Raw genomic sequence first — 15,731 nt, 5'->3', positions numbered from 1 at the left:
AATGTGTTTTTTTGTAGCTTTGGTTGAGAAAAAATAACATCCAGAAGACACTCTATAACCTAACTTGTATTTTTTGCAGTGTACTAAACCAATTTCCAAGAATTTCTTTGCAGCATTTACTAATTACAATTAAAAACTGCGCGTAGGGTTCGAGCAGTTTCACTCAGCGTTTAGTGTGAGTGTTTTTGCTAAATGGTAATCTCAGACTGTGAAAGGGGGGAGACAAATGGACATTTCTCTGAGGAGGGATGATTATTCAATATAGAGAATAAGACAGAAGATTTCACCACACCTCCAGAGTGCTCCTCCAAATATATTTTTTTTCTAATTAAAGAGGAGCAGTAAATAACAAACACATGAAATGTAATTTGTGAGCCTGGTGGTGAGTGAAGTGGAGTTTACTATGCTGACTTTTCTAATTAGTGTGCGGGTAAATGATAGTGCCCCTTCACTGGGCACACACTATCGGGGTGGATGGGTGAGGGGCAGACAGAAAGAGCGAGACAGGGAGAGAGAGAGAGAAAGATGGAGTCTGTAAAGTCAGGAACGACAGAAATACAGCCCGCAGTGTTTATACTGTCTTTCTTCTCTTTTGGTTTAACTTTAAATCCCATTTCCCTTATCCCCTCTCTCTTGATCGCTTTCTTCTTTTTTCATTTTTTCTGCACTTTTTCTCTTTTTTTCTCTTTCACAAATCACTTTTGCTTTTTTCCACACATTTAAATCTGGTTTGATGTTGAGAGGGGCTGAGTTGATCTCCAGTGTGGCGCGAGTTGGTTGACAGGGAAGCTTCCTCCACTGAAGGAACCTGGGGTGTGTGAAACGAATACAGGCTATATGTACTGCACATGCACACACAAAGATGACATTTTACATTTAGCTGAAGCCAATCTCATGTTCACAGCTGATAACTTTAAGATGACAAATGTAGCATATAGCAAGTAAGAACGTTCACTAATTGGAGCTGAAGCTTATAATTCGACTTTTTAACAAAGCACGACTCTCATTCCTCTCATTATCACGTCCCCGTCCTTTTGTGAACAGACCTGAGTCTGTCTTTCAAAAGTCGCCTTTGTCCCTCCAGTTGGTACCAGGCGAGCTGACTTCTCTCCAGATCCATTTTAAAAGATGAGAGACTTCAGAGGTAGTTTCCCTCAAATGAAACCCTGCAGATGCAAATCTTTCTCTTCTTTTCAAATCGCACACGACACCGCGTTGACTCTCTATCTGCCGTATCTGTTGCACTCAATTTTCCACTCACATTACATACACCCCATGCAATTTGCTCTTTACAAAGGTGAACAGAATGATTTTTTTTGCCACGAGCTTCCCAGAGGGAATCCAACCACAGACCACGGAGTGCAGAAGCAAAATGGAGGCTAACATTCAAAGGGCAGTGAGTACAAGCTTGCCGCTGGTTTCGGTACCGATCTGTGGATTTTTTTCTCTTGATAATTAAAGTCTCATAAATAATTGAACATTTCAGCCTTCTGCCTAGCCGACACATTGTTTATACTTTACATAACTGCTGACCACTGACCAAAGCTTAACATTTTAGCTTAATTTCCTTCATAGTTTGAAATAAGTTTTTTAAAACAGCGAACATTTTCTGGTATTTATCTTTTTCGGGTCAAATATATGTTGTTGTGGTATATCAAAGCCCCTGCAGGAATGTATCAAACGGTGTCCTTGTTGCTGCCTTCAAGAACACTTAAACTACTGACATCTTAAAAAAAATCCAGCTTGTCATTTTAAGATTCTACATTCATGCACCAAGTTGTTGGAAAAATAAAATCCAGAAATGTCACAGATGTCGTGAAGGGAACAATGTCCACCAGCTTCTATAGGCAACCGGGAAAAAAGTGATTAATACTTGTAAATTGCTACAAATTGTTACACAAAGCCGCTTTGACACCTATCAGGTCATGAGAAAACAACAGTTGAATAAAGGGTAGAAAATCAATCTAAAAACTGAGGGTATACTCTAGAAAAAGTTGGCAATATGTAAAGCAATCTTAGTTTGTCCTGCGTAACATAAAACATGTAAACCCACCAGCACGGTCCTACAACTTAGAAAGGCACAGGGGCTGGAACAACTGGACAAGTTGCACAAGGAGGGGTGATAATGATGGCTGTGGTGTGTGTGTGGGGTGGTGTGGTGTGGGCGGGATAATCGCTCCATGCAAAACATTTAAGCTTTGCTCTTTCATCTGCGCACATAGTTAGCCAGTCCTCGCCATTCATTTCTGACAACCAAGTTTCTCACTGTGCCCGACAACAATAGCAAACTGACAACATGACGTTAGGCCGCTGGAAAAAGGCGCCGCATGCGGCGGATTTAAACTTCAAATTTAATGGAACGACTTCCCACATTCACTGGTGGTTTTCTTTATTCCCCGCTGGGAACAGTGGCTGCTTATTCACATACATACACTTATGTAGTCATACACTGACTGTATGTTAAGCACACATAATTACTACCTTTTAAAAATGGCTGATTTACAACCTTCTGTATTATCAACATGTTATATCATACATCCAACTGCAGAATGAGCCAATCTGGCTTAGTATCCTCTATCTACAGTCTGAACTCGGTCCAATTGCCAGTGAGATTCCACTGGATCTACAAAATAGTCACCAAAGAATAATTTGTACATTCCCTCGCTGTTTTTATCCTTGTTTTTTTCAGTGATTACTTTAAAGATTATGTTCCCAGAGCCCTTCCTCTGCAATTATTCAGCAAATCCCTGCCTCTTCCTCACCATTTCTGTAACATTCGCTCAGAGAATAGGACCTGTTTCCCCACAGACGACACCACCCACATCAATTTATTCCTTTGTGGCTGCGTTGCAATGTCCATTCTGTAATAAGCGATGATAATTAGAAGAAAACTGTATGAATGTTTGACCTAAGCTAATTAGAAAGTTTGCAGACTTGGCAGCAGGAATCAGCAGTGGGATAATGAATCATAAAATGGTTCATTACTGCGCTCAGGGAACACTCTCAATCTCAATAAACGGACATGGGGCCTAGCAGACAAATCAAACCAGGACGCATGCACTGCCTCATTTAGCTGCTGAAAGGATCACAATAAAAAAATGCTTCTTTTTTTGCTCTAAATGGTTTCTATTATTAAAGTGTCTCTTCTCTTTCACTTTACTCTCATCACCCTTTCTTTCTATCTTTCCAGGACACCCATTTTTGCTGTGACTGGCAACTCACGCTGCTATTTTCTGGCACACAGTCAGCTTATTCAGTGCATTAACAATGTGTACGAATCAAAGCAAAATACTCCAACGCGACTGAGTGCGAGTGCTAATAAACAACACTTGAGAATTTCGACTGTTGAACTGTTGAACATTCGGCTGTACTTTGGACTGTGTTCCATTCTTCCTACAGTTTTCTTTTCAGTTGCCTTTCCTCTGGCCTCCCCCCTGAGGAACAAGTGCTGAATCTACCCACACACACTGCTTCTCTTCTGCTAATCCTAAACCCACAGATATGCCGTAGATCCAGACCTCTCCAGACCCAGAGGACAACAATCCGCCCACATTAGTTTCCTCAGACATCCTCTCCAAGGCACCCTACAGGCTCCCACTGGTGGGACCAGAGCAGAACACGACATGCAGATAATAATCCCCTTTCACCATCTCGCTAAAGCAAACGCAGCTCCCATGACATGAACCTGATGTAAATGTCTGTAGGCTAAGCTAGATAAAACAGTACTCCACTGATTTAGCATTGAACTTCTATAACATTGTCAAACGATGGACAGTTGATCAACATCGAAACAGCGAAACCGAAGATATTGTAATTTCTTAATTTCACACTATTCTCTTCCTTGTCAAAACTTTCTGCCTACATTACCCACAATGCACCAACACCACTAATTGTTTGATAAGACATTACTCTAATAGTGATTAATGTAGCAGGCCATGTTTGTGGCAACCAATACAAGTATTTTAAGCTAGAACATGATATTGTCCTGACCCTTACCAAATGGCTTTTGTGCCTAAATCTCTTTCTTAAATATAACCGAGTCTCACATAACATCACTCTGGTCTGGAGTAAAACCAAATACACAATTAAGATTCAATAAAAACAGCTTATTTATATTTCCTTTCTCTCATCTTTATTCATAAATGTTTGGTATTGAGGTAATCCAAAAGTAACTGAAATCAATCAAATGACATTATTTTTATATTTTGACATTTGGATTACGTTACTGACCACATCAACAGGTAATTAGTAACTGTATCAGAATACATTTTAACCCTAAAAACCCTGCCTTTTAGTTTGTGGACTAGCGTTTTGAAGACTTGAGTTTGGCATTACAGCTGTCGCCATCTTGATAAATTGGAGCCAGAAGTGAAAATATGTGGATGAGAGGGTGGAGCTGGGGAGGGTATCCTGATTGGGTCTGACTGAGAACCTGACGACATGCTGTGGGAGCAACTTGTCAATCACAAGACAGCCATGACCTAAAGCATATCCTGCTTTAACTTCTATTTTACTCTAAATGGGACCATAGTTTACAAAATGACACAATGCTGTGCTGAGGAAGACTTGAAACCAGCAACTGATTAGGAAACTGTTTACTGAGTTAATAAACCAAGTCAGAAGTAGGGTCATTTTCTCATAAGCTTACATATAATCGGACCTCTTTTTGGACTGAGTGTATTTGCCCTCTGCTGACCCTTAAGTTTGAATGCAGTTTAAGTCACCTCCGTCCATATCATATACAGTCTATCAAGTCTAGAGATGTCTTTTGAGGCAATTTACCAGAATCCACACAGGTTTGCAGATACAACAGGCTTTATAAAAAAAATGTCACACATGCAGTCATACTCCTCAAGTCCTGCAAACTCACTTTGATGTGTTAAATCAGTGGAGTTCCCCTTTAATTTTGTCTACATTGCATTGCACGTTGGACATTTCTAAATGTCGGTTTCTAATACCTACATTGTGGCTGGGAAATCTGGTTTGGTGGGAGAGCATCTTTTAGAATGAATGTACATGTGGCACATGGGCAGCAACATGTTTTTTAAACACTATTTATCAACAATGACTAAAATGCAGCACACATGTTCCTAATGGAGTTGGCACAAAATCTGCAGTTGGCAATCACGGCACAGCAGACCGCGCAATGGGAGCTAACTAAACAACATCAATAGTAAACATTTTTCACAGAAGAAAAGTGAGAGAAAAAATTCATTTCATGCACTGTACCACTCTAGTCTTCTAGTCTCCACCACCCTCAATCAAGAGGCCTTTATTCTCTGACTCATATCTTCAGACAGGAAAACCAGAGCTGCCACAAAATGGCTCTGGGAACAATATGCAGGCCTGATTGCTCTTTTGTGAGTTAGCTGTGGCCTTTGACATCTCCTCCTGAACCAAGAGTCTAATTCTGACAAGATTTGTCTGCAGACACAGCTGGAGGGCATTGTTACAGACAGGTGCCATACACTGCCTGTTCAACAAAGGAGGCGAAGAGCTACACAATAACAGAAAAAAAAAATTGCCACTGTCAAAGTGGCTGTCTGTGTGCACATGCTCTGGTTTTTGTGTCTTTAGAGAGGCAGGCAGAGAGCGTCCAAAAGGTTAGAGGTGGATAACAGAGGGAACATGCCAAGTGAAATCAGAGTCCCAGAAGGTACATGTGTTCCCTTTTGTCCATTTGGCAGCTGCAGACTGAGGAGGGTGTTAAGTCCACGGGGCAGCACGGTGCCAGGCAGGAAGGGCACGGTCCACGAGCGGGGGAGACCATGCCCACGCAGGAAAAAAACAAAAAAAAATACAGTACAGATCTGGTGTGAGAGACCGTCTGTCATCTAAAATCATGTTAGTGTGCTAAAGTGCTGGCTGATAAAAGGGAGATAGAGATTGAGCTAACATACTGAGAGAGAGGGGAGAGGTCAATTCAAGACAGACGGCTGTCATCCATCTATGGCTCAGCAGCCTGTGGAGATCTTGATACATACATGATTGGAGGTAAAACTGCTGCCAAAAATCTCTCTATATGCTTTATATTTTAGAAAGTACAGACTCCAGCAACGCAAACCTTTCATCCACTGATTTTTGTCTAGTCTGTCTAGTCCAGCACATATTTGAGATTATTGAGCATAAAAAACATTCTCCTTACTCAGCCATCGTGCTAACTAACCTCCAAGTCGCCACCAGAGTGACACCAGTTAATGTTAGGGTAGCTGATGGCTAGCTCAGGCTTCATTTGATTGGCCAAATACCTATCTTCTATCTTATAGGTTAAATGTTTGCAACGCAGAGTTTACATAAAAATGAATTTTCTTTATCACCACGTGTTTATCTCACATGTTCATTTGCGGTCAGCACTATCACAATCTCTCATTTTCATCTCGTGAGACACTGATAGATTTTTTTATGTCTGATCAAACGCTTGAGGGCATACACATACATTTATCCAATCGTGATTTGGGCCAACAAGCTGACCCCTACCACGATATAAACCACACTTGACAGTGATACCATTAATTTTGAGGCAAGTTTCGAAGCAACAATATGTAGAAATCGGCATTTTGTCAAATTTGCTGCAATCTGTGAACAATCCCAGATTTAATCCATCTGGAACTGATGCTTCGCCCAGTAATTCCACTTCACTCGGAAAATATGTCACATTACAGAAGCTCTGAGTGCTGTCCCGCTGGGCTTTTAATACTCAGGTAAGATCACCTCTGTCAGTGTCAAAGACCATGTGTTGCTTGCTGTGTGTATGTAAGAACCTTTTTACTTTACAGTCAGTGATTTGCATTTAACACTTTTTAACAAAGTTTTTAGAGTAATTATATTATGCACAATATTGGCTACATAAAGAAAAGAGGCGAAGGTCTTGAGGTAACTGTAATGGGTGTGGCATTCTGTGTGTCTGATTTCAGTACATGAACTCTCACCTTTCCACCAAACACAAATGAGAAAAAGTATTCTTGTACACTTACAGCCTTTGTATATGTCTGTGGGAATCTGGACCGCACTTGAAGAGTAGTTGACCTTGTTTTTGAAATTCGGATCGTCCACAAACTCCAACTCCAAAGACGTCGAGGTCTCCAGTGGGTTCTCCTCTTCTCCATCCTCCGCCTGCAGACACACACACATGCACGCACGCACAAATCCAAGTGAGCAAACAAAAACAATGAATGGCTGGAAAAACGGGGGAAACATGCAAATATAGCACCGCATTCTGTCACCTCCCATATTGTGGCTTTACAGCGCCCATCTGTGGCTCTGGTGCATACAGTACATTATCTTTCTCTCTGACTCACACAGCATTTGGATAACGTTAAGAACAAAAATAGCAATTATTCCGCCTCTTGTCTGCCTCCAGATTTAGGTGGCTCTATACTCTCCCTCTCATCAGAGAACAACAGCAGGTATCAGAGCAGACGCTGAACAGAGAAACTCATTAGTACCCGAGATGACTATCGCAGACACATGAGGTGCCATACAAATTAACCCCAACAATAACTAGCAACCAACACCACTTAATCACTGTTTAGTCTCCCACCCACTCGAATTAAAGCATTTTTCATATCAGGCTTTTCTCCTCTCTCTCGCCTGTGAATGTTTAAACAGAAAACAGTGTTAATTCTGCATATTTTAAATGTGTTATGGCACTTTTACAGCTTCTCAGCCCGGCCATTGTGCATGATGAGAAAGCCTGACACACATATTGCATTAGGAAAGTGTCAGATATCAAAGAAAGCCAGAAGATAAAAAGGCAAAAGTGACATTTAAGCTTTTTATCTTGATAAGTTATCAATGGAGTACAATCTGTGCCTGTTCCCACAGGAGGAAGTGATTGTGGGACGTGAAATAAAATGGCAGCAAGATATAACCCCACTCTCTCCGGCTCAGTTTATTAGCTTATTCTTGATCAGATTTCAGTGCATTTCCTTAGAGGGCTCGCTATAACCCTGTTAGATGCATCCTCAGAAAATAGCACAGTGAAGAGTTCACATTTACAGACCAGCATTCAGAAATTAAAATGTGGGAGGTCATAGTGGGAGTCTTTTTTGAAACAAACACAATCTAATTAATGTGTGTTCATGCACTGAGCTCTTTGATACACTGCCATACAGAAGTAGCCTTCAGCACTGTCTGGCATCATGCTTCTATCATTCTTCCTTTATTAGTCATCCTTCATTAGCCTTCATTCATTGAATAACTAGTAAAACAAAACTCAAATCTCTGATCATTCCTCAAGCATTCTGTCTGCTGAAGAGCAAAAACAAAATCTACTTCAAAATGAATCCTTTGTGTGCAGCAAACGTGTGACTGCATTGTAATAAAGCAGCATGGGTTAATTGGATCTGACATCATAAAAATGGTTTGTTTTTTGGAGAAATTAAATCAAAACCCCATGTCCATGGCAGAAATTGATTGATGGGCCAACTTTAATTGACTATTAAAACGCAATTACAAGCTGGGGACAGTTGTGCTGAAGTCCCATTGAAAGTCAACATGAGGGACAATGCAGTGTCAATGACAGAGACCAGCTCTCATTTCTACGACTCTTAAATCATCATAGTGCAGCATATGACCAGAAAGAAATAGGTTAGGGTGGATAAATGCGTACTGATCTGACACACTTGACATTCAACAAACCAATTATCACTTAAATACCAATCATCAAGCAGTTGATTCAAAATTGTTACACATGGTTTGGCTTTGGGCTGAACGATATGCCAAAAACAAATAACTTTGTGATGAATTTGACTGACAGTTCTGATATGAGTCAGGATTTTAGTGGGAATGGTAATTTCTGCAAAAAACTACAAAAATGATGAAGTGACTTTTGCTGGGGACTGTATCAAACAAGCATGTTCCCTTACGTCTGTAGAATATAATCTGCAGGGCATCTCTGTAGCACCACAATGCTTCTTTTATAACGGTACGTTGTGACACATTTCACCCTTATCAAAAAATTGCAGCTCCTGTGATTTAGATATTGCACTTGGCCATATTTGAAACTATTTTGTTCATTGGTTTATTTAAAACAGGGACAGTGTACAATAAATGTACTGTATCAGACATAGCACAATGCTCGTTTTCACCTGTTGTCCCTGTGCACATATGTCAATTTTGATTAAATGTTCAGCCCTAGTTTGGCCTCACCAAATCAAATGTCAAGCAAAAGCACTTTAGATTTTTCTTAACATGGAATCTGAGAGCAAAAGTAAAGTAAGTAAACAAAAAGGCAAAGAATTCATACAGCTGAAGCACTTTTCTATATTTTTACAATTTGGAGGTGCTTTATTGTCCCACAAAGTTCCTGTTGATCACTAATGATCAACAGGAACTAATGATCAGCTAAACTGAACGAGTGAGAAGTTGTGAGGAAGGAACCTGCTGACATTTTACTGTCACGTTAAGGGTCCTTATATAAGCCAGGTTAGATATGATTTCTTTAAATTAGTTTCAGTCTCGGGCCCTGTTGAGAAGAGCCTGATTGTTAGCCTGCTGTGTTTGTTTTTTTCTGCACCTTTGGGACCTGACCTGAGGCTCCAATCTGGCAACCATAAAGCTTGACAGGTTCAACACTTTTCCAATTTAATACTCCATGTTCTTTAAAAATATCCAAGTCTGTAACTGAACTGATGTTAAAACAGAGGTAATGTAATCATTTATTCCATTCGCAAATTGATGTAATGGATGAATGCTTCCAGGTCATATCCTGTTTTAGCTGAATAATAAAATCACACAACTCTAGAATAGAATAAAATGTACTGCTGACCAAAAATGTTGGCATTTTAAACTATCAGTGGTACCTATTCAATTGCTGTCAGATTTACATTTAAGTTAAATGATGACATTATCAAAACTGATACCCTCAACTTTGGGTTAATGTTGGTTTAGTACAGATTTGTTGACACAGTAAAAAGTCGAGAAGTACATTTTAAGTAGCAGGTTGACTATGGATTCACGGTACAGCTGATTAGGTTAAGGATGCTGGCTTTTTAACAGCACTAACTGTGAGGTTGAGGTGTTTGTTTATCACTCACTCTGACACTAATTCTGTCAATGTCGGGCAGGGAGGAGGTTTTTTTCTCCCCTTCAGAAGAGCCCAATCATAATTAACCATGGCAGCTTCTAATTAGGAGCTGAATAAATCCACACAGGAAAGACTGATTGGTTCATTTTCTTCAACCATCCACCACCTGTTTTGCTCGATTCATTACCCAATTTGTTAATTTTATCTCCCCGTTCTCAAGGTTTAATTAAAGGCTGAAGAGGCCAGAGATGACATTTTGAAGATTCTTTCATTCCCGCCTTTAGCCTACCAGGGCGAACCTGAAACGTGTCACTTATGACCCTGTAAGTCTGTGCGTGTGTGTGTGTGTGTGGGCGGGCGTTTATTTAAATGACAGCCGTAAAGAGTGAGATAGTGAGGAAAACAACCCTTTAAAGGATTAAGGATTCCTGCAGAAAAAATAACATTACAGTTTTAACACATTTGATTTAACACATCACATACCATAGAATGCTACAACTGCAAGAATCCTATAAATTTTGATTAACCATTAGAATAGTTAGTCTTGTAATAATTTATATATTTGATGATTGCCCTTCAAGTAAATTAAAGCCTAGAAATATGATTGACAATATTATGGTAATGCAGTTAAAGTGGGTTCATGCAGACCAAAGAATATTTGCATTTTACCTTTGTCTGCTCTCTGCTGAAGCGTATGTTATAATCTTTTATGGGGAACGAGGACTGTGGGGGCTAATCTTGTCTGTTTTTGCAGACATACACGTATTATAACCAGTGGCCAATAGGCTTGAAAGGATCAGGACAGTGCAGAAAGGAAAGAAACAATAAAAAATCTGTGTGTTTAATTATTACAAAGAACTCAAAGGGGCTGGAAGGTAGTAATCTCTATAGACAGATATCTGCATATAAATGCAGACTGAAGGCGAGAGACAAGAGTTGAAAACTTGTATCTTGAAGTAAACATGTATGTAACACTGTGATCTACCCTCTCACCAAGTTATAGAGCAGAAACAAGTGATGGGGGGCGGAGTGGCTGAGATCATTATCAGAGGCTAAATCATTATTATCATTATCAGGCGATAGCTGATGGGTTCTGAGATTGGGTAGGTAGTTGAATGAGAAACACATAATATCAAATAATATAATAAAATAATTGAATACACTAATTAGAAATGCAAAACAATGTGTTTTTAAGTTTTTAAAGATTGGGTCCCCCCTTGATATTACTCACGGTGGTTTGGTCCGCTATACAAACCAGCACCTCTGCTCACATTTTGCAGGTACAGGCGTCTGTGGCACAGGAGTGTGCTGGTGATGGCTGACCTCTAGAAAGTAGCAACTTTGCAGATGTAAACTTCTGTTTACTGTCCCCCCACCCCCCAAGGTGAAATGAAATATCCGCCCTTGAATCAGACAAATAAATAAAATGTTCTTCATCCAGTGCACTGGAACGAACATCAGACGTGCTTTGGCAAATAGAATCATCACAAGGTACTTTTATACCAAGGGAACAGTGACAAGAGGAGAAATTAAGAGGTATAGAGTACAGGATAGGAAATAGAGGAGACAAGGCTTGGATAAAAGAGAGACAGCCAATCACTTACCTTTCTTAGAACAGAATTCTTATCATATCTCCCTAAAGGTAGAGGATTTTCACTCCAGTGATGGTGCCGTAATTGAAAGGGGTCATCACATAACAAATCAAGATTCAGATAGGTGAGTACTGGTGGGCGACTGCTGGGTTGGAGGGACGACCTCTGCCTGACCTCTGCTGCTGTCTTTGGGTGGTGTGGGGTTGGTGAAGTGGGGGTCAGGAGTGTGTCACTGGCTCGGCCTTAGTGTGGCATGTTAATGATGACTGATGCTCTCCAATTAGATGTGCTGACAGGCCCTAAAGCGCTATGTCATTAATCACAGGAGTGGCGTGCACAAAGAGAAAATCACACCATGATTTATTGCTCCTCTGCCTCCCTTTCTCGGTCTCTTCCCCTCTCTATCTCACTCTCTTCCCATCTTTTTGTGCTTTGGTGATCTAGGGGGGATTCTTGCACTCTTCCTCGAAACTTAATCAATCAGCAGGCACAGGCTCCGAGTGTGACCTATCTTAAGGTGGATCTGCAGGCTGTGGCCAGACTGGTGACATTGTGAGACCAGAGACTTCCTGGAGGAAACACCATTACCCAGAATGCAGGTCTTTCCCTGAACAGCGTTGATATCCTCCAGTATTAATGACACACATGATAGAAATGGTGTTCTGGTGGAAGAAAGTGTGATATGACTTGAGAACTTGTTTTGGTCAGAGGTATCTTGATAGACTAACAACCTTCACAGTTCAGGTCCCCAGTGGAAACAGTGAGGGTCCGTGACGAGGGTAGAAAACTCTGGATATTAGACTGGGGGAGGACAGTTGAAGTCACTGTCACATGCATGTCGGCCTGCCTCTGCTCTGTCACACCAACTCACCATAAAGCAGTGTCACCTCACTAACACACACAGACAGCCCAGGGGCCTGTGACCGGAGGGGATGGGGGGGGGCATCAACACCGAGGCGGCCAGGGGGAGGGTTGGGTAGGGTGGGGTTGCAGGAAAAGGATGGGAAGCGGGTAGGACTCGGGGTTTGAGGCAGGCAGACGAGGGAGGGGGAGAGCAGTCCGTACTGTACTCACATAGTCTGAATCCGCTTTGGAATCGTAGTATGAAATGGCATTCTCCTGTGCAGAAAAGAAAAGTGGAAAAGACAGGTGATGAGAGAAGATATAGCAGCGTCTATATCAGCCCCGACTCGTTGCGGTGGTGAGCTAGAGAGAGTCATGGTTATATTCCATCACACTGTTCAGCATGAGAATATAATCAGCATCACAGAACACAGGAGGAGTAGTGTGATGTGGAATGACAGTCATGAGAAGGCGAGCAGATAGCTGTAGAGATATCAGAGGATGTAATGCATCTTTTTCATTTATATGATGCCAAAAATGCAGCACGTTTGAACTCGTGTTGGAACATTTTTCATGTTTTGTGGAAAACTGCTGAAAAATGTAAGTGTGTGTGGCGCTGTGGTATGAGCTCAGATGTGACATGGAGTAAAGTGGTTTGCAGTGAGAGAAGAATAAACTCAAAATATTACTCTCTCTGGGAGTCTTATCAACCTCAGCTGGCTGTGTTTTAGTCTAGGCAAACCGCTCTCACAGGAGGAAAGAAACAGAAAAAGGAAAAAGGAAAATAATGTAAATGTATGCAATTGTGTTGCTCTATTTTGCTCTAATTACCAGCTACAGTTGCCCATCACCAGCCGAAGCCCCAGATTCAGCCTCTTGCCACCCCGTTCCCGGCCTTTATCCCCTGAGCAGAGACCCCCGTACCCAGGCTGTTAGCCACGCTGACATCCTCTCCTCCTCTGAACTGCCGTCCTTATCTCCCATAGTGGCCGGCGTGAGGGCGGGCAGCGGATACACGCAGCAAGCAGCGGTTGTGGGGCCTGCCTCATTACCATGAGGAGGCTGGCTGAGGACGTGCTCTCAAGGGCACCACAGTAACTGACTCGCCCTCACTGGAGGAGCTGTGGTCATGGTCGGATGATGGAGGACGCCTGACAGAGAAAGAGACAGTCTACTGTACGAGTCTCACACATGATTTACTCAGTCTGACTTATTTTTCTCTCAAGTTCTGTTTGTCTCTTGATCGCTTTCACCATTTTCATCTCTCTCCCGCTGTCTCACACACACACTGTCTGCATTTGTTTAACACACACACCTACAGTATTCCCTTTCTCTGTCAGCCCCCATCTTCCTTTCAGTCCCCTTTGGCGTGAGAGTCTCTCTACACACCATGACCGGGGTCTTGGCTGGCCTCCAGTGCTAATCAGGGAGTCAGTCATGAGCTCAGCTCAGTCCTTAACAACTCACCAAAGAAACACAGTATGATCAAAACTCACACTGACATCAAACATGGGGCGAACCAGCCCGGACGCAGCTTGTGTCTTTGGGTAATGAGCGCGGACAAGATAAGAGGAGGTAGCAAAATCTGCCCCCTGACACATCTCCTCATCTTACCAGCACTCCCTCTGCCTCCCCGACTCTGTCAGAGGGATCAGGAGTGAGGAGGGAAGGGAAGGAGCTGAGTGGAGGAGGGATCAGGTTGGATCATTCAGGGACTACATTGGGTTAAGTTAGGGTTAGGATGGAGGCTGAGGTTGAGGCAATATGAAGGGATGAATTGAGAGGAGAGAAATGGGTGGTGATGGTGGTGGTGGTAGTGGTAGTGGTGGCGGGTGCAGCGGGGAAAGAGCTGCCAAGGCTAAAAATAGCCCGTGCCTCTGCAGAGAGAGAAGAGAAAGAGAGTGTGTGAGAGAGAGAGAGTGAGAGAGAGAGAGTGAGAGAGAGAGAGAGAGAGAGAGAGACTGTGGTAGAGCAACAGTGTTGTTGTGTCTGCCAGCAGGATTGATCTGGAGCCCAGTCCTGCTTAGACTGGTCCCTCGCTTCTAAAGAGTTTACTCTCACTACCGCAGCATTACAACTCATTATTCAGGACTGCTTCCTGTAAATAAACGCTCGGTTCCTTGCACCCAAGGGACACCGTCCAGCAGCTTTACTCAAACAAATAATGCACTCAAATAAACATACCACACATTACTGAAGAGAGAGCTTAGTGAGAGGTCCAACACTCCAGCTCCCTTGCTTACACTACATCACTGCAGTGTTTTTTTGTACCTTTCCCTTATAACTGCTCTTTCATACTAATAATAACAATATATAGGATAGAGACAGGTGATAAATCAAAGGGGAAAAAAAATAATTAACGATCAGAAAACACAGGACACAAGAGGTCAGTGGCTAGTTTGACGAGCATGAATTTGAAAAGATTCAAACCCAGCTGAACACTTAATTAAAGTTTTGGACCGCCACCATCATGAAAACTCTTTTGTAAAAAATAATGTTCATCCCTCCATTTGCCTGTTTGCAAAGGAGCATTGAAGCTGCTCTGAGACGTTTCATGTTGGTTTTTCCTTTTATTTGTCACCCATCTGTCTTTGGTTTCATGTCTGTTTGCTCAGCTGGACAGCTGTGTTTACCTTACTGTTTACACTGTACATATCACTTAGCCGTGCTAAACCCACACCGTGTACATACAGTAGATCCTTAGCATGAGCAGCATTAGTAAAAGCATCAGTAGCACAAAATTCCTTTCTGTGCAATTCTCTTCAATTATGTTGCATTTTTTTATACTAAAGCCCCCTATTTAGTCTTTACAAACATTATATAAACGGGTTAGAGTTAGTAGTAGTTGTAGGCAGATACAAGTCTATTAAAAGTGTTTATTAGCGTACTGCATTTGTCAGCAATCATCGCTTCCTCCTGTGAAGACCTATTTCATGTCATTGCAAATGTTTATACTAAATAGCCATTCATTTTCTGTTTATGGGTGCCCACAGGAGGAGTTATAGTTGTTGATAAATACCTAAATAAACACTTACACTTACTTTTAATAAGAGCCCAACTGATACTTAATTTTTGGAGCAGATGCCAACACCAAAAGGAAGGAGGAAAAAGAATTAGATATTGATATATTGGCTGATATACACACATTGTTTGCAATGATCCCTGAAATGTGGTTATCAAACAATTGTGAAAAGCATATTTGCAGCACAATTATCAGTACAATGACAACAAATAATGATCAGATTATGGCTATTTTACATGAAAATGAT

General features: G+C 41.6%; 1 protein-coding gene across 1 annotated transcript in view; it reads right to left on the bottom strand.

Moving 5' to 3' along the window:
- cacna2d2a (calcium channel, voltage-dependent, alpha 2/delta subunit 2a) overlaps positions 1 to 15,731 on the bottom strand; it is a 161,384-nt gene that overhangs the window by 52,532 nt on the left and 93,121 nt on the right. Inside the window, exons 5-6 of the mRNA XM_073469195.1 lie at positions 12,694 to 12,738; positions 6,975 to 7,113 (exon numbers count right to left, since the gene is read on the bottom strand). Coding sequence (XP_073325296.1) covers positions 6,975 to 7,113; positions 12,694 to 12,738 — 184 coding nt within the window. The remainder of the gene's footprint in view (positions 1 to 6,974; positions 7,114 to 12,693; positions 12,739 to 15,731) is intronic.

This window comes from Pagrus major, chromosome 6 (genome assembly GCF_040436345.1).
Source record: "Pagrus major chromosome 6, Pma_NU_1.0".
Classification (NCBI taxonomy): domain Eukaryota; kingdom Metazoa; phylum Chordata; class Actinopteri; order Spariformes; family Sparidae; genus Pagrus; species Pagrus major.
Note: the sequence above shows the minus strand (reverse complement) of the source record. Positions and strands in the feature narration are given on the sequence as shown.